At 37.9% G+C, this 19,362-nt stretch overlaps 2 protein-coding genes across 4 annotated transcripts in view; one reads left to right on the top strand and one right to left on the bottom strand.

Annotated features, from left to right (window-relative positions):
* LOC128744436 (bumetanide-sensitive sodium-(potassium)-chloride cotransporter) overlaps positions 1-19,362 on the bottom strand; it is a 112,013-nt gene that overhangs the window by 86,082 nt on the left and 6,569 nt on the right. The window lies entirely within an intron of this gene.
* LOC128739721 (putative odorant receptor 92a) lies at positions 127-1,461 on the top strand. The gene is made up of 4 exons (XM_053835219.1): positions 127-623; positions 689-1,040; positions 1,096-1,194; positions 1,255-1,461. Exons 1-4 carry the CDS (start codon positions 127-129, stop codon positions 1,459-1,461), a joined length of 1,155 nt encoding a protein of 384 aa, XP_053691194.1.

Here is a 19,362-nt window from a genome sequence, read left to right as displayed (position 1 = left end):
TCACATCATCACGGTAAGTTCTTCGCAAGATACTGGGCGTGGTTCCCACGGGTTGGCTAAGGTTTTAAAACTTTCGACCGACAGGTCGAACCCTTCCAGTAGTCGATCCACCAGCAGCCCAAGGCAATGGCAGTACCGATAAAGACGGAAGTACTCCGAGCGGGTCTCAACTATATGCGGCTGATCGGTTTGTGGGGTGACAAACCTCGTCCGGTGTATCGGTATTTCCTCTTTCTCGCGTTTGAAATCGCGGTCATGTTCCTGCCGAAGCTGGCGTTCGGTCCCGGAGAGGAAGGCTTCGATTCCTTCGCGTGCTACCTGGCCGAGCTGATCTTCGTCGGCGAAATTGCGGTTTCGATTGGACTCTTCAACTGCCGGGCGAGTTCGTTCGAAAAACTGGTGACTATTTTGATGGAAGTTGTTGAGCGTCTAGACAAGAAACCAACTGCCGACGGGCTACGCGAGTCCGTTAGAGATACGGAGAAATTCGGTAGGAAGTACGCCTTGTACGTTTGGGGGGTGTTGGCCACTTACTTCACAATACCTTTGGTTACCTCAGTGGCAGCTTTTCTGTTGAAATCCGACGATGAGAGAGGTGAATTTGCGCGGATTATGATGATGAAGTGAGCTTTGCAATTGTTTAGAAGTTGAAGGTTTACGACTGTTTAGAATGGATGTTTTGTTTTAGGTTCTACTGGTTCGACATTCGTCACAATATAGTTCATTATGGACTCTACTGGTTTTTGTTGTACGCCGCATGTGTATGTTCCGCTTACCAGAGTGTGATAAAAGTAACAGTAATCTATACAATTATACAGTATGGAGCAATTCTTTTCGAATTTATTTCGGTAAAGATTAAACATTTAGATGATTTCGCGGAAGGTAATGAACGACGGCAGGAGTTGCGAGAAATTGTACAAATTCATCAGATGATGTTGGAATACGCTGTATATCTGGAAAAGTCGGTTTCATTCTTCTTGTTTAACCTAATATCTTGGTGCATTCTAATGATGTGCTTAATGATGTACTACGTTTCGACCGTAAGTTGTAATGATTGATTTGGCAATTTGAATTTGACGAATTTTATACTTGTAGAGCTTTGGACCAAATGCACTCAGCGTTTTAGTATTGATCATATATTTGTTGGGAGAAATGGGATTTTTTTGTTTCAGCGGAAACAAACTAAGCGAGAAGGTATGTATAACAGGTGGGTTCACTGTAGCTTGAAAAACAAACTGTTGTCAAATATTCCAGGCAGCCGAGGTGGGAAATGCCATGTATGATTACGCATGGTATTCGGAGCCTGTGGATATGCAAAAAGATATGCTACTGATAATCGCACGTTCGCAGCGCTTAACTGGAATTACCGCAGCCAAGTTTTACATCGTCGACCGTGAGAGATACGGCATTGTAATGCAGGCATCGTACTCTTACTACTTGATGTTGAAAAGTACCTTTTAGATTTGAGCAATATTACGCAGGATTGAGGAATAATGCTGTTTAGTTTTTCGTAGATACTATTGATCAATTTTATGCCAAAAATGTAATTTTAGAGAGCAGACAGGATTAAGCAAAATTTTGAGGGTGGTCTAACCAAGATCTATTGATCGTTGGAATAACTTAGGCTGGAAATGTTAGTTAACACAGTAAAATAAAACTTACTTCGGTTACGCAGACATAAAATAGAGTAGGTAACACAGTAGACAACAGGCTTGAAAGAATAATAAAATTGAATTAGGGGGAAGTCCTTTATGGCCGGACACTAAGATTACTCAATAACAAAGCTTTATACAATTATTCGGAAAGCATGTAACAATAGTAAATTGCAAGATTTCATGGTTGACCTCTTTGTTTCAAAAGGTAAACAAATGAGACCTGTCGAACGGTTCAACTAATAACACAAAGAGAATCGAGTAAATTTCATAAAAGTGTAGTTGTAAATGTTTTCAATAAATGAAAGATGCAATATTTCTGAACGTTGGCTTGATAAAGTTGTTTTGCGAAACAGTTTAAATTTGACATAAAAATACAAAATTTGGATGAAAAAACTTAACTTTTTTAAACTTTTTTTTTTCCTCTATGTCCGGACTCCATCTTGTCTTCTATGACCGGACAGTAAAGTATAAGCGAAATTTTCTTACTTCATCAAGAATTTCTATATCTTTGATTCCTATGTGAAGTAAAATTAGTTAAGCAATGCAAAAAGTAGATAAAATCAGAAAAAATCAGAGGGGTTGTGCACAAGACACGACCGCATATATAGGTGACGCAGGACTACGTAAACCTCTTGGTAGTGATAGTAGCATGTATCCATGCTTGTAATCATTCGTTTCTTGATGTATACATGCTGTATACAACATATATACATATATACATGCTACATGCGTTGTATGTAACATTTATCAAAGTAGTAATATTGTATACGTTCAATCCTCAAAAGATTTCAGAGTTATTTCAATGTGCATGTGAAAACATTTTAACAACATCAAGAACACAAACTATTGCTTCCCTGCTATCTTACAGAAATTGAAGATTGTTTTTATTACCCATGGTTACTCACGTTGAAGGGATTTTACCAATTCAATCCTATTTTATTATCAGCACATCTTTTCACTACACTTCTAATGAAACGGCAAGCATGCGTATTCATACAGAGTCATATTATAACCGAACACTACAGCTGTAGCACGTTTTTCCAACCAGATATCAAATTCGCCTAGGTTTAATCGTCTCGCAGTAAAGAATTTGCGATCTGTTGTGGCAACGAACTTGTGTCGTTTTTTCTGGCACACTTCCCTAACACAGACATCAAATTGGACTAGGTTTAATCGCGTTCGTAAGAAATCTGTTGGCACGAGGGGGTTTTGTCACTCTTTCTGGCGTACTTTCCAAGCAAGGACATCAAAACGGTTTAGGTTTAATCGCGGTGTTAAGAAATCTTGTTGAAATGAGGAAACTTTGTCACTTGTTTTGGCTTACTTCCCAAGCACAGATATCAAATTGGTATACGTTTAGATCATCGTAAACAATCTTCCAACCAATCACGAAGCGAGAATTCTGGTAAAACATAGGTTCATCATTTTCAAGTTTCCAATAGTTCAACATCAAGAATCCATACTTTTCTTCATTTGGACCAATTCTTAGAAGATTTTCCAATCGATTGGTGTAAGAATATTGAAAATCGATCGGAAAACCGCTGAGCTATTGGCGCTCAAAACCTTTCATTTTTCGTGACGCTCGCATTTTTCGATTTTTTGGAATGACACCCTATCTCAAAACTTACCGTAAGACGTAGTCCTACGTCAAAAATTGCAGTAAAATATCAATTTGATGTCAACCTATCAACGTGCCTTGTAAATGGAATTGCCGCGTACATTTTCACGTGCATTCTGCATTACCAGCACACTCAACAAAAAATTTATGTGAATAGAACATTATTCAACTTTTAACCAGCAAACCTGCAAGGACTAGACTCATGAGATTTACATTTATTATAGTCAACAGATAAAATATAATCCTAATGACAAATATCTAATTAAAACATAATGAACTAACCTAGCATAACATCTTTTAAAACAACGCTTATTTTTTTCACGAGACACATTAAAATCAAACACTTTATAGCAGCTATTAAAAACCCTGCACATTCTAAGCACTGGTTCGTGTAACCCATAGTTAGTTCTTGAATGATGATTGACGAGAAAGGCATGCTAACAAAGATTACGTCTTCTAGTGTTGATATCTAGGCGACTAAGCAGTTCAGGACAATCGATAATTCCTTGAAGGAGATCGCCGACGAAACAAGCCTTAGCTACATTGCGCCTTCCTTCCAGCTTCGTAACTCGTCACGCCAGCGCAGCGTAGGTGTCGCAGAGCAAACCTAATAAATTTCCGCTGAACTGCTTCAATCCAATGAATTGCATTTTGGTAAAAAGGGGACCAAACAATGGCGGAGTATTCCAGCATAGGGCGAACCAGTGGGCAATATAGAGATTTTAAGCAATATACATCGTTGAAGCTTTTCGCAAAGCGGAACAGAAATCCTAGTTGCGAGGAAGCCCTGGATACAACGAAAGAAATGTGGTTCTTGAACGTTAGTTTCGTGTCGAGCAAGACTCCCAAGTCTTTAACAGTTGTTACGCGCTTTAGGGGCATCTCACGAAGGGCGTAATCGTGAAGATACATGTTACATTTGCGACCGAAGGAGATGACCGAGCACTAAGACAAATTTAATGACGTCTTGTTAATTCGGTCAAAGGTCTCCAGATCCTGTTGCAAGAGATTAGCGTCATTAGGGCTTTTTACTGCGCAGTACATTTTCAAATCATCAGCATAAGATAATCTCGAACATTTGAAGATCATGTTCACGTCATTCATGTACAACAGAAACAAGAACGGTCCCAAATGACTGCCTTGGGGAACGCCGGAAGTTGCTACGAAGGGTGACGATACGTATTCGCCGATTTTGACTGACATAGTTCTGCCGATGAGATAGGAGCGAAGCCAAGTCAGCAGATTGTCGCGAATGCCTAATTTGTGGTAGTTAGAGATGGCTATCTCATGGTTTATACGGTCGAAAGCTGCAGAAAGGTCCGTATATATGGCGTCAACTTGATTTCTTTCTTGCATTGCACAGATGATGAACGCTGTAAAGGCGATAAAATTGGTTGTCATTGAGCGCTTGTGCATAAATCCATGCTGGTCAGGAGAGACGCAGTGTGAGCAATCTTGCATCAACTTTTCCAGAACGATAAGCTCAAATAGCTTAGAGACAGCACTTACGGCAGCAATACCACGGTAATTAGCAAAGGTTCTTTTGCATCCCTTTTTGTGCACAGGGAAAACAAAGGAATCCTTCCAGCACTCGGGGAAAACTCCCATCGTTAATGATATATCGAAAACCTTAGGTAAGGGTAATGCAAGAGTATTCAATCAACTCTGTCAACTTTGGTACGGTCCGTGCGATATTTGCAGTATTTCCTAAGGGCAGCTCTTTTCAGTCGTTTCAGGCGTTTAAGTTCCGAGTTAGACCATGTGGGCTTTTTTTTTTTGTATGGGCTTATCACTTTGACCACAACATTATTGATCTATTGTAATGTTGCCCGGGTGTATGCTGTATTCTGCACTGCATTTCTGTGCTTTACGGTTATTGAGTAAACGATAAGCTTATATTTTTTTTTATGCGTGCTTATGTGTTGAGGGTTTTACCCATGCTTCGATGCATGTCCTACTATACCAAACCTGTTTCGCCTCGTTATAGTTAGCACTGGTGAGTCCTCCTGAGGTTCAAAACCATTTCCTCATTAGGTGCTCATACCAGTATACTAACCATAAGAAGCGTCTTCGGGATAATGTAGAACTCAGCATGAAGGAAGGGTGATGAGGGGCCAGAGAATAAACCCATGCTAAAGTCACTTTGACATCGAATGGCCTGATTCTACTAAGATTCGAACCCATGACCACTCGCTTGTCAAAGCAGACTCGGTAACCTTGCGGCTACAGAGCCCCCCCCCATATGGGCTTAGAAGGTTTTCGTTTGAATTTTTTGATGTAAACTGATCGATCGCGTAAAGTATGATGCCACAAACGGTCGATGCAGCAAAGTTAACGTCGTGACTAGCGAGTCATGAGGTTTTGTCCAAGTTAGCCAAAAAACTGTTCATAGCCTCAAAGTCTGCTCTGTAAAAGTCGTAATAGACGGTTTCAGCATGCTCTAAGAAGCGATACTCGGGTTTCAAATCCAGTGTCAACAATAGAAGTGGATGATGCCTGCAATGCTTGACGAGTGGTGCTTGCAGAATAGAACAACGTTGCCCTAATTCTTCGCTTACGAAACAAAGATCAAGCAAACGGTTATTTGCATTCAAAATGCCATTCAGCTGTCTCAGTCCGGCTGTTGAATATGAATCAAGCAAGGACAGTGAAGCTGGACGAAACGAGGAATAAGCAAAGTCAGGAAAGCGGAAATTATTCGTATCGCTGAGCCACGAAATTGTGCTAAGGTTGAAATCGTCTACAATAATAATGCTCATTATAATAATAATCATTAGCTTTCATTTGAGAGACAACCCATTCGAGGGAGAGTGCATGTTTGTCGATTACGCTGCTGTCATTGATGCGGTTAGGTGGAAAATATACGACACAGATAAAAACCGTTCCAGATTGAGTCGATATCGCTACCCACACTTACTCGATTTGTGCAGGAGTTTTAAATAGTTCTAGGATCTTTTTGTTCTATTGATGCAGGTTTGAATAGATCAGTTTGTCGTGTCGGAAAATAGAGGACTGCTTTCGATTTGACTTAATTTGTACACAAAATACAATCTACTTTCAAAATTAACCCTGCATTGCAAATTTTGTTACATTGTATTTTTTTGCTTATAATATTGTTTTTCTCCACATTAAAGTGAAAGAAAATGTAATATTATAAACCCGGTATTTTTGGATTTTTATCTTAAATCCCAAAGTGTCCGATCATAGAGGGCTGCCCCCTATTGTTAGTATTTCAAACAATACAGTTAGTATCGTGTAAAACCTAACAAATGTGGGTAACTACTGTTTGGTTACTCAGAGCGACACAAACTTGTGCTTGCATGTGTTCGATTTTGTTCGTGTTCAACCTTTTACAAGTAAATAATTGATGTTTCGGAGCCGGTCGAGCCTTAATCAGTTATTTTTTCGGCTTATCTTAAACTGGAAATGCTCATTTACACCATGAGATAAAACTTACTTTCATTTCTCAGACATAAAATAAAATGTAGAAGGCAACCAACTGGAAACAAATGAGCTATTACAACACAATTGTTATTCAAGCAATGCAATTAGTAATCGTTAAAAACCTAAGCGATGTTAATGTATGACCACTCTCCGAATTCCGTCGTGATACTGTACAGCAAAACAACACCGATTTGGTAGCTATATATCCATTCAAAAATAAAGCAAAATAATTATTATTTTTGCAAAAAGAAAATTTCACAAACATGTTGATTGAAATACCGGCCGTTCTATCAGCAAGCTGTCTAAATAAATAGAGCACTTCTCGAGTGCTACTGATTTGTGTTTCCTATATTGAATCCAGATATTGCTCATCAATCTTCACCGTTGGTTGCTGGAATGTTACGAACACTAGTAGTGCAGAAACGTGCCCCTAATATTCCCACCGGAGAGGTCCCCCCTGCTGGGCACGTGATGTGGCTGCAGTCGGATTCAAACGACGTGAGAGAATAAGGCAAAGATTCCGTTGGCTGGCTGGATTATGACTCAAAGCCGTCCATATCAGGAACCGTGAGCCGCGGTGGTGCATTTGCGTAGACCCACACGGCAGACGCGTGAGCTAAAAATAAGACTGCCGGATAACCTTGAGTATTCAACAGATTTGCATGGTAATTTTTGTCCGAGTCCGTTCAGTATTTATAGTGTATTATTATTGTTATTATGAGCATCCAAAGTAGCAGGGAGAAAAAAAAACACCCAACAACCGGAAAGTCAATGCCTTTTTCTGCTTTAATATAGGTTTCATTTTAAACACGTGGCTGGCACACAACGAATCGCCAATTTCCTGTTCTTCGCTCCAACAAGATTCCAGCCACTTTACCACTTTGGAGTAGAACCAATGGTTTGTAAACTAAAACCAATAATTTGTTCGAGATTCACCAAGCTTTAAATTCTACACTGGAGGTCGCCCCTCGTATGCCGGAACTGACTAGCGAACTGAACTGAACCCGCGACCGCTCTGCGGATCGCGTAGCGGACATTACACTCTTTCGCATGACGACCTCACCAAAACCCGAGCTCATAATTACCTACATGGGAGCGAAGAGCGGGACATCTTTATCGCTTCGCGTTTCGATCGTTTCGGCATATACGAACAGCATATATGTGTAGGTATATGTACGTGTAATTCGCGTTCTTCTGGAGCATTTGTTCTTGAACCTCGTCGGGGATCGACCCAGGCGCTTGCCTTGCCCCTAGACGGAAAACGATGAACAGCTTGCACGGTGCTGTGTATTTCTATGTTAAGTACATGTATAGAAATAGAACCACATTACGGTTTATTTACGTTTTATTGATAGTTTCCTTCCTACTCGTCTTTGTCGCCCGGTTCAGGCTTATGATTTTGCATCTCGCCGATTTAGCGAATACGTGCGTCTCTCGCATACATATTGTTTACTTAGGTGACATAGTTTTAGATTTTCCATCATCATCACACAAGAATGGCGTGATGGCGAAGTACCCTACAGAGACTATAGATTACAGAGGCGACAAGGCACTCAAAAACCGCTAAGTTTTGAATCAAAACGGAGAGTACCATCACAAATAATGGTAACTCTCCGTTATGATTCAAAATTTAGCGGTTTTTGAGTGCCTTGTCGTCTCTGTACTTAACCCTCTCACGTAGATCGTGACTTGGAGGTGCCATACACGCTTAAAAAAATTGACTCACTTTCACAAAAAGTGAAACAGCTCAAAACATACGTATTTTTTACTCACTATTTTGAGTAACTCTTACCCTTTTTATCACCCAAAACTGAGTATTTCTTACACAAATTATTATTAAATATAACTCAGTTATGAGCTCGGCCTAAATTACTCAGAATTGAGACATTGCCAAATTACTCAAATTGTTGGGCTGTTCCACTTTTTGTAAAAGTGAGTTGGATTTTACTCATTTTTGAGTTGAAACTCACTCATTTCTGAGTTAAACTTATTCATTCGTGAGTTAATTTTTTTAAGCGTGTAGAAAAACATAGGTTGTCAGTGAACCAAAATATTCAGTTCGACAGAGATGAAAAATATACAAATAGACATTCCATACCATATCGGGAAGATCTTTACAACAGGGTAGAGAAGGAAGAAAGTATTAACTAAATCACACCAAAAAGTTCGTGCCTAGACATAAACTAAAGTTGGGGCACCGGACCTTGCAGAAGAATGTTTTGACCTAGAAAAATCGGGTAATGTTGAAATCTCCGGACATTTGGGTGCAATTGGACTCAAAATGTAAGTTGAAATTGGACAAGAAATTAGATTCGAAACTGAGCAAAAAGTTAAAGTTGAAATTGGAATTGAAATCGGATTTAAAATTAGACTCGGATTAGACACGAATTTGGACAAATCTGGGCTTGAAGCTTTATTTTAAATTGAACTGGAAATTGAATTTAAAATTGGATTTGAAGTTGGACTTCGAAATGGATTTGAAATACGACTTAAATTTAGATTAATTAAGAGTGGAAGTTTTACTTGGACTTAAACATGAAATCGAACTTACAAAAGAACTTGGAAATTGCAAACTTACAAAAGAAATTGGAATTGCATTAGACTGGAAATTGTACTTGAAATTAAAGTTGAAGTTGAACATGAAATTGGATTTGAAATTAAACTCAAATTTGAACTTAAAATTGAAATTGAAATCGGACGTAAATTGGATTTAAATTGGACTTGAGATTCGACTTGGAATTACATTATTTACATTATTACGTTATTATTTACAGCACTTTATTTAGTGTTGCTTCAAACTAGAATATCGATATTGCTCAATCAATTATTAAATTTCTGGTAACAAACTTTGCCTTACTTACAAATTAGTGCGCTTCAGTCAAATTGAGATGTAATCTAATCTAATCTAATCTCACACTAACGCAGCCAATTCTGGAAGGCATCCTGGAAAATGACGATTACTTGAATCAATCATTTTTCTTGTCAACGGCCAGGCCAACTGCCCAGATAACACAAAATCGTAATAGAAAGTTCACATTAAATCGTTTTCATGTCAATTTCACATTGGAATTGTATAATGATTAGAGTATGTCAAATCGAAGTGAACAATAAGTTGTTTTACAGTCGTGCGTGTCTTCATATACAATTCATGACTGTGAATTATAAAGCAGGATAGACAATTGCAATATTTGATTATATCTTAATCATATATTCAGGAGTATTTAGTTGCGTGTTATAAAAACTGCGCAAAATAGTATTACAAATAGTTGTCAAAATTTTCGCACGTATATCGCCTCCACTTTGGTACATATATGTTCTTATATGGCGTGAAATATAACTTTTTCGTTCAGATATGATTTCGTATACCTCAGTTGCAATCGAGATATACAAACCAAATGGTTTACTGGGTGCGCAGCATGTACCGCAGAGAGAATTCCAAGGAATCAAGTGGAACTAGAAAATACCTAATTCCATCAAACTCCTTGAAATCAAGGGAAGGAAGAAAGCGTGGACCTCCCGTACCAAACGCCCGTAGTGATACTCCGGAGCGCTTCAGTCAAATTGAGATGTAAGTATCAAATTTAAACGACCTCCTAGTTCGATCAGCCTAAGATATAACTAAGAACTAATAATTTTAACAATTTATCAATGCACCTTTACCAACCTTAGATAAAAAATATAAATTTTAATAATCAAAAAATTCCAATTTCGTTATCTCTAATAACTTTACATGTGCTCTACACAATTGCTTCGCTTACATTATCAATTATAATTTCTTTGTTCGCCCTTTCGGTAAGTTATCAAAGTATGTTCCACTTCGCCTGGCCGGGTTGCCTGGCCTGGCTGCCAATATCTACGGTTCTGTAGCAACAGACTTAAAATTGGAATTCAAATTCTGATTCTGGATTCTGGAAATTGGACTAGTTTAAATTTAAGTTAAAATTGAAATTTAGTTAGACTTGAAATTAGGCTATATGCTTTAAATTCGACATGCAGTCGGACCTAAAATTGAACTTTACATTGCTCATTAAGGTAGACTTGAATTAGAACATGGACACGAAAATAAACACAAAGTTTTACTTGAAATTAGGATTGACATTTTTCGTCTCACTCTGTTACACGTTTAACCTCTTTTCTGTTCCAGTTTTTCTCTTTTCTAGTTGAGTTTTCCTAGTATTTGTTTTTTCTGCATTTCCTTGGTGTTTGCTCATATTTTCCTTCTTTTTCCTTCAATTTTCATCTTTTTCTCTTGTTTTTTTGTCCTATCTTGTCATGTTTCCTGTTTCATTGTTCTTGATTTCTTCGTTTCCTGTCCCATGTTTTCCTATTTTCAGTCCTATTTTTCGTCTTGCTTTTTAACTCGTTTTTTAAATTTTTTTTCTCGTTTGCCATGTTTTTTCCTCCCGTTCTTCCTTTTTCGTTTCCAGTTTTCGTCTTTTTCCATCTCTTTTTATCTACTTTTCTTCTCGTTTTTCGTCTTCGCCTGTTTCCTCTTTTAGATGCTACATTTTTGTCCTTCTCTCTCCCGATTTACCTTTTTCTTTGGTCCGTTTTTTTGTTTCTTTCTTATTTTTCTGTTCCATTTACCTATCCCTTTCCCATTCCTATTTTGTACCAGTTTTCTTTTTTTTATACTACGTATCCCAACAAACATTTAGTCAATTATTGTACAACTTTGTTTTGTTTAGATTATAGTCACTTTAACCAGTTTTGGGTCATTCGTGACTTCTACGGGGTTGGAATTTGAACCCGAGAACCACGTGAGAGGCGTGAATGGTCACCACCCAAGCAACAATGTGAGTTTTATTGTACTCTTATTGCGGTATTCAAGACCAATTTTGATCTTAAATGCCATCATAAGAGTGTAATAAAATCCAAAGTGTTACTTGGGCACTACGCCGGGGTTGACCTTTATTGTACAGCTGATTGCCGTGGAACAGGTGCTTGATAAGCTATTATACAACCAAAATGTTACTCGGAATGACTCGTAACCTCATATCCTCTACCGATTTTATTTTTTTGCTCTCACTCTTCTTCATTACCTTCTAGGTTTCTCTCGTTTTCTGTTCCATTTTCCCACTTTCATTCCAGTTTGCCCACCTTCTCTGTCACTTTTTTTTTCTTTTTATGTCCCGTCTTACTTCTATTTATCACGTTTTCTCTCTCGTTTTTCTTTTTTTTCCGGTTCTGGTTTTTTCTCTTTCCTCTTACTCTTCTTTTTCTGTCCCAATTTTCGGTTTCTTGCTTTTCTCTTTTCTACTTCTTACTAGGGAGTAAAGTGTAAATGTAATGTGTAAGTGTAATGTGTGAAGAACTGAGAAAAATGATATGCAAGTAAGCATATGAACTTCTCCATTTTTTCGTTCCCGTATATTCCGTTCTTCCTTTTATTATGTCCTGCTTTTCCTTCTTTTCGTCCTGTTTTTTTCATTTTATCCAGTTTGTCATCTGTTGTGATTTTGTTCCTTTAATTTTCCTTTTTTCGTTTCTCCATTTTCCTGCTCTCATATTTTCTCCTTGTCAATCCTGTTGTCTTTCTTTTTTTGTTCCATTTTTGCTTCTTTTTTGTCCAGTTTGTCCTCATTTTCTTTATTTTCCTTATTTTCTCTCATTTTTTCTATTTTTTTCATTCTCTATCTTTTCTATATCTTTTTTGCCTGGTTTTCTTTTTCTTTTTATCATTCTTTCTCTGTATTCCAATTGTCTATTTTTGTCACGTTTTTCCCTGCGCTCTACCCATAAGATTTTCATAAGAAACTGCGTGCTCTACTGCTTATGAGATATAAATTTTTCAATCAGCGAAATAGTCAGGAAAATCGAGTTTTGCAGCTAAAAGCGTGCAGGGCGCTATATCTCTGCATATTTGCGCCGGTAAGAGCAAATGCATATCAACTTACAGACTGCATGCTTCGCATCGGAATAGAGCTTATTAAAATGGGATGAGAAAAACTGGCCGTTTGTATGCACCAGCAATTGCTAGAATTTGGGATACAGAACAACTACCGACGGAATGAAAAGATGGGGTTATCTGCCCAATCTACAAAAAGGGCGATAATTTGAACTGTGAGAACTATCGAGCGGTCACGTTTCTCAATGCCGTGTGCAAAGTGCTGTCCCAAATCATTTCCGCCGACTATCACCCATTACAAACAGAATTGTGGGAATTGTGGCTCGAAGGTCGGTCTACAACGGATCAAATATTTACACTGCGGCATATCCTCCAAAAGGGCCGTAAATACGAAATTCCCACGCACCAGTTGTTCGTTGACTTCAAAACTGCATATGATACCATTGACAGAAAAGAACTTTGGAATACCAACATGCGGGAGACCATCTTCAACAAATCTAGTTAATTCGTCTGATTTGCCAATGACATAGTCGACGAATTTGTCTACCTTGGCTCACTGGTAATGGCGGACGGAGGTCGTATTATCAGCGGAAGCCGTGCTTACTATGGGCTTCATAAGCAATTGCGGTCGAGTAGATCAAGTCCTCGTACAAAGTGCACCCTGTACAAGACGCTTATTAGACCGGTTGTTCTCTACGGGTATGAAACATGGACAATGCTTGCGGAGGATGAACCATGAATTCGCACAGCTCTATGGCGAACCCAGTACCCAAAAGGTGACTAAAGCTGGACGGATACGATAGGCAGGGTATGTTGCTAGAATGCTGGACAACTACCCTGCAAAGATTGTGTTTGCTTTAAACCCGTTAGGATCAAGATGACCAGGAGCGCAGCGTGCAAGATCGTTAGACCAGAGATCTGGCGGAGAGCACTAGACTTTAGAAATCAAAATACGATTTAAAAAAAAAACTCTTTTAAGATCTAATCTTGGTAAGCACTGGAATATTAGATTACATCAATCCACAGTGGTCCACAGTGGTAAAGTGAAAATTAAGTAGAAAGTTTGTTTTTGTGGTTCAAAATGCTCTCCACAATGTTCAGCAAAGTTTTTCAACTATAAAAACACTTAATGTGAAATTGATGACTAAGTTCCAGTTTGGCTCGTAAAGACATAGCTTATACTAACTTTTTATAGCTAGGAAATAGAAGAAGGATTTCTTCGACAAAGCTGTAGCAAAGGTTTTTATAAGTAACTTTTCCAAGGACTTAGTAGGCGTATTTTTTATAGTTTCTATCTCACAGGGTGTTTTATATAAACCCAACAAACATTTTTGTTGTTTAGCAGCATATCAAGCGCTTGTTACTCGGTAATTAGCAATACAACGGTTGAATAAGCTGCTATTCAAGAAAAATGTTTGTTGGGAAGACCTCTCAGAAATCAGTTTTTCGCTAATTACTTCAAATTGAAAGGATTTATTGCAACATAATGTTTTTCAAAGTTGTTTCTCGTATCGAAAGACAGTTTTTTGTAGTACATTGTGTGTTGAAAACTCATATGACGAGTTCTAACGTTTTTCCAGTTTTTTATCAGTCCTTTTCAGAACGAAATATTTAGAAAAGGGGCAAATGAAAAAAAATTCTGATAGCTTGAAGTTTTATTTCAAATATATGTAGAAATGAATAACATTTTTTTCTAACACGAGTAATTTCAACATAATTATTTCATGTTTCACCATTTTCTAATCCGTAGCATTTCCCAACATCTTCTAGAAGACAAATAGAGGCGATATGTTTGTGGTAAAAATGCATTTTGTCGTGCCCCGACACAATTTCTTTGCTTAAAATAGCCCTCAAAATCCGAAAATAACCTCAGTTTACTATCAGCAACCGCTGTTTTGGAAAAATATTTATCTTCCAATTTTCATTACTTCTCAAATAGTCATGGAAATCTTCATATGCATGTTTGTACAAGAAATTAAAACTTATATTCATTATTCTGATTCTCATCATCAGAGCACATGGCCTATAGTCAGCAAGCGACAACGAGGAAGAATCACCTAAAACGAACAATCTGACAAAATTTGGATCGAAACTGAGAAGGTCGATTACACAGATCTCGGGTGCTCCGCGTAGAATGACTCATTTTTTAACTGTAACGTCTATAAGTGGTAATGTCTATATGTGGCAATGGCTGCATGGGGAAGAAAATATGTCTTTTTTGTGCGATAGACAGTCATTTATAGTTTGCAGTTGGCCCGTCGCACCGTGTGATTGAGCGCAGGTGTCGGTTGCGTAGGATTGCTTGGTAGTGGTGACGTTCGGCCCCAACAAGGTTAAGGGAGAACACAAATTATTGTAACACATCCAACTGGCCAAATCTTTTTCTCTATTAAGTAGATAGGAATTAACCAAATATGGCACAGTTTCTCTTTAAAGTGTATAATTTACCTGGCACAGTTTCTCTTTAAAGTGTATAATTTCCAGTGAATTTCGCAGTTGTGCATTTTGTTTTCGCCAAGATGGAAGCGAGTAAAGTAAAGACGCGTGAAAATTTTTTTGTACGCTTATATGGAAAATCCGGAGCTATCCCATTGGGAAAAAGCTGAAAAGTGTTGAAATGGCTTAAAGATCGATTGACATTGGATCACAAACCAAGAGCTGGAAGGAAACCAGGTCCGCGTTTTATAAAGTCGTTAAGTTCTGAAAATCAAGGTAAAAGCTGGATTACATGCACTTATCTTTAAAAATTTTCCAAACTGCCTCACCAGACAAATGTTTAGATGTTGTTTGTAGAAGTTCTAGTCGATTTTAACAGTTTTAGTTACTACCAGGGATGGATTCGAATTGAATCAGTTTTAAGGATAAGGAAATTTCAAATGAATTTTAGAAATATTTTAACGAAGTTACCTGTAGTAGGAGAAGCTTGATATTTACGGAAGAGGCTTCAGTCGAATCTATCAGTTTGGTAAAAAAGAACATGCGACGAACAGTACGAACCTAGTAAATGGTGCTTCAATAACCTTCCCCTTGTCTAATTTTCGACACTTTACCCATAACGTCTTATCCTGCCCTGGGGATACTATAAAACACCTATCACAGTCTATCATTTCCTTCGTCTATTTGAAAACTTAACGTTACAAAACATTATTCTAAATTTGGTTAATAACGATAGCCAATTGAACTTGTAATAGCGCTTTTGCAAATTTTTACTTGTTTATCCGATGTGAAACAGTAGTAAACAGGCTACTAGATTAATCTTATTGAATCTAACAAAATGTGCTGCAGAGTGCAGAAAAAATAAATTAAATCGACGCCACGTTAAAGCCAACAAGAAGACAACAGGATAACAGATAACTTCTTCGCTCCTGCCTTCCAGGCTTCCAGGACACGAAAGCTTCATAGAACAGGTGACAGTGACACCAGACCCTCCTTCTATGTATTGATGTTTAGTGAGGCAAGCCGACAAGCAAACCCACCTCCTACCACCCCATTTTTTATCATTTTTCATCGTTTACGGTGCGGCGCGACAGTAAATGGAAATGGACTGATCCGTTCACTGATGATTGTGTCTCATGGGTTGCTCGGAAGGCCTACATTTATCAACACAGGCCTTCCCTTATTCTCTACATACGTACGTACGGTGATAGTGAAAATACGCTGCACTACGGTATATACATGAATGATACCAGCTAATGTAAATATTTGCTCTATTAGGTGGATACCAAAGGGAAGCAATAACAATGCAAACTACGAGCCTGGCTCGGTCAAGGGTATGCAGTGGGTATGTTGTCTATTAATTTCTTAGGAAAGATATCTTTCTGGAATTCTGAAGATAAACAATCGTAGTTACAGTTCAACAATGACTAAATATAGGGGAGAAAAATTTTTCGCTCAACTTTTTACTAAAGAACGAAAATCGCAAATTGGCATATTTTATGCTAGTACTAATTTCAATAGTAATCTAATTTTTAAATACGGCGTATGTGTTTTCACAAAAGAAGTCTAAAAACCATAATTTAAAAACAATTCACTGCACCAGAAGAGTGTCTAAGAAAGAGTTGTAGACAATCAACCCAGCAAACCACAAATCGTATAATAATGTGTGAAAATCATCTTAAATATCGCTAAACAAACTCGAAATCGTACATAAAGCTTAATAAAGCGCACCCTAGTTTACATTTATTCGTACAAAATGATAGTAACTGATTCACATACGATTTTCGTCACAGAATTGTATAGCATTATGGAACTAATCATGTTGAGTCGGATTTCATCGTATACAAATACTTATGAATGTGAATTGTTTTCATATAATTTGCAGTACGTATCGCCTCCAAAACAGTACGCATATGCTAGTTTAATGCGATTTTTCTAGATATATATCGGTACATATATCATATTTGTTACTTTGATATAGGTACGAAAATGTTTGCTGGGAATCGGACTTAATAATAAACATATGAGTAACTCTCGCTGAAACGGGGCCACTACTGACACAGGGTCTTTTAATATTGGAATTTTTGCTCTTAATTGGTTGAAAATGGTTAACAAATAAGAACTACACTTCTGATACCTCGAAATAGTGGACCCCTCGGGCACCAAGGGGCCTTACAGGTTTAAAAAAAGTTGAATTTTGAGCAAATCTTGAGATCTATATCGTGCGATATTTCATAAATTTGCCATGAAACAACTTACAAATGACCCGGTTCTGTAAAGAAGAAGAACAGAGCTTTCAAATGGAGTAAAATTTTTTTTGGTGGCCATCTTGGATTTGGTCGCCATAGTGGATTTTATCAAACAATCGTCGTTTTCACCATGAGCCCAACCCACCCAACCACCCCAACGGATTTTAATTTCAAGACCACCAAAATAAAGCTGAGAAAGAATGCTGTAAGAAACATTCATTAAATTAGGTGTGCAATGGCATTAACTAAATAAAACAATTAATTTTCTGTAGTTCTTACATATAATCTATACCTATAAAAATGGATTTCTGTCTGTCTGTCTGTCCCTATGTTCCTTTTAGAATCGAAAACTACTGAACCGATCGGCGTGAAAATGTGCATGTAGGGGTTTTTGGGGCCAGGGAAGGTTCTTATGATGGTTAGAGACCCCTCCCCTCACTAAGAGGGGGGGCTCCCATACAAATGACACAAATTTCTGCATAACTCGAGAACTAATCAAGCAAATGGAACAAAATTTTACAAGTGGGTGTTTTTGGAGGCAAGAATTTTTTCTATGGTGAATTGAGACCCCTCCCCACTTTAGGAGGGGGGGCTCCTATACAAATGGAATACAAATTTCCTCATAACTCGAGAACTAATCAAGCAATTGGAACCAAATTTAACATGTGGGTGTTTTTGTAGGCAATTTGAAATGATACCTCCCACGTAAGGTTTTTCGCGAAATGGTATACTGCGAAACTCCATATTCCGCGTTATGGTCAACCGAGAATTGGTGTTCCGCAAAATGGTATTCGGCGAAATGGTTTGTAATGATGGCGAATATTTAAATGCTATCCGCTTTATTTTATCAGGCTAAGCAATGGCAGGAGTTGTTTTCTACTTTACTGTGAGGAAAATTAGTATAATAAAACACCCATGAACTCCCCAGAAACTTTCAAAACTCGAGATTGTGACAAAGGTCATCCGAGATTCACGATTTATGTACAACACAGTTTAATTTGTGGCAATACGAAATTTGTCGGGAGGGTTGTCACATGCACAGATTATTCTGTGTTTAACAGATATTTGAAAGAAATCGCCTGTACAGAATCTGTATGCATAGAATACAGATTTTCGCCAAATTACACAGATTAAACAGATTTTTGAGCTTTTGCATGAGTGTGAAAGAGACGGAAATAGTCAGCAAAATGACTCTTTCTTTCTCTTTCATTCTCATTGTTTTGCATTGGACAGATTTTTGCACAGATATTTTTCCTCGCCGTACAGATTGTCAGATTTTTCCAACAAAAAACACAGAATTATATGTGGTATCGGGACAGCTAGTGGAATATATATGAGAGTTATAAACCTTGATACAGATAATTCTTCGCGATTTTCAGAAAAAAATCTGTCTCACCTTTAACATCTCTTTGTAAGGTTTCAACTTTCCAGGGCACATCATCAAAATCCGGGACGACTGGTCAGCCTAAATTAGACTTAAATTTGAGCCAATTCAGACTTGAATGGAGGTTTTCAACTGGAAATTGGACATTTAATTGAACTCGAAAGTGGACCTAAAATTAGACTTCAATTTTGAATTTAAAACTAGCATGAAATAGGAATTAAAATTAAACATGAAATTGGACTTGAAATAGGACTTGAAATTGGGTATGAAAACGCAAATTTCATTAGACTTGAAATCTTCACCTGTAAAACAGGATTTCTGTCTGTCTGCCCGTATGTTCCTTATAGAATCGAAAACTACTGAACCGATCGGCGTGAAAATTTACATGTAGGGGTTTTTGGGGCCAGGGAAGGTTCTTATGATGGTTAGAGACCCCTCCCCCCACTAAGAAGGGGCTCCCATACAAATCTATACCTATAAGAAGCTGTGTCTGTGTGTCTGTCTGTCTGTCTGTCCGTATGTTCCTTATAGAATCGAAAACTACTGAACCAATCGGCGTGGAAATTTGCATGTAGAGGTTTTTGGGGCCACGAAAGGTTTTAGTAATGGTTAGAGACCCCTCCCCCCACTAAGAGGGAGGGCTCCCATACAAATGAAACACAAATTTCTGCATAACTCGAGAACTAATCAAGCAAATAGAACAAAATCTGGCATGTGGGTGTTTTCGG

The sequence above is a fragment of the Sabethes cyaneus genome, chromosome 3, assembly GCF_943734655.1.
Source record: "Sabethes cyaneus chromosome 3, idSabCyanKW18_F2, whole genome shotgun sequence".
Taxonomy (NCBI): domain Eukaryota; kingdom Metazoa; phylum Arthropoda; class Insecta; order Diptera; family Culicidae; genus Sabethes; species Sabethes cyaneus.
This window is presented reverse-complemented; position numbering and strand designations above follow the sequence as displayed.

What these genes read in the sequence shown, in the direction of transcription:
- LOC128739721 (XM_053835219.1), top strand. Translation starts at nt 127, where the DNA reads ATGGCAGTACCGATAAAGACGGAAGTACTCCGAGCGGGTCTCAACTAT. An exon ending in GCGCGGATTATGATGATGAA is followed by an intron (nt 624 to 688) that starts GTGAGCTTTGCA and finishes GTTTTGTTTTAG; the next exon opens with GTTCTACTGGTTCGACATTC. An exon ending in GAAACAAACTAAGCGAGAAG is followed by an intron (nt 1,195 to 1,254) that starts GTATGTATAACA and finishes CAAATATTCCAG; the next exon opens with GCAGCCGAGGTGGGAAATGC.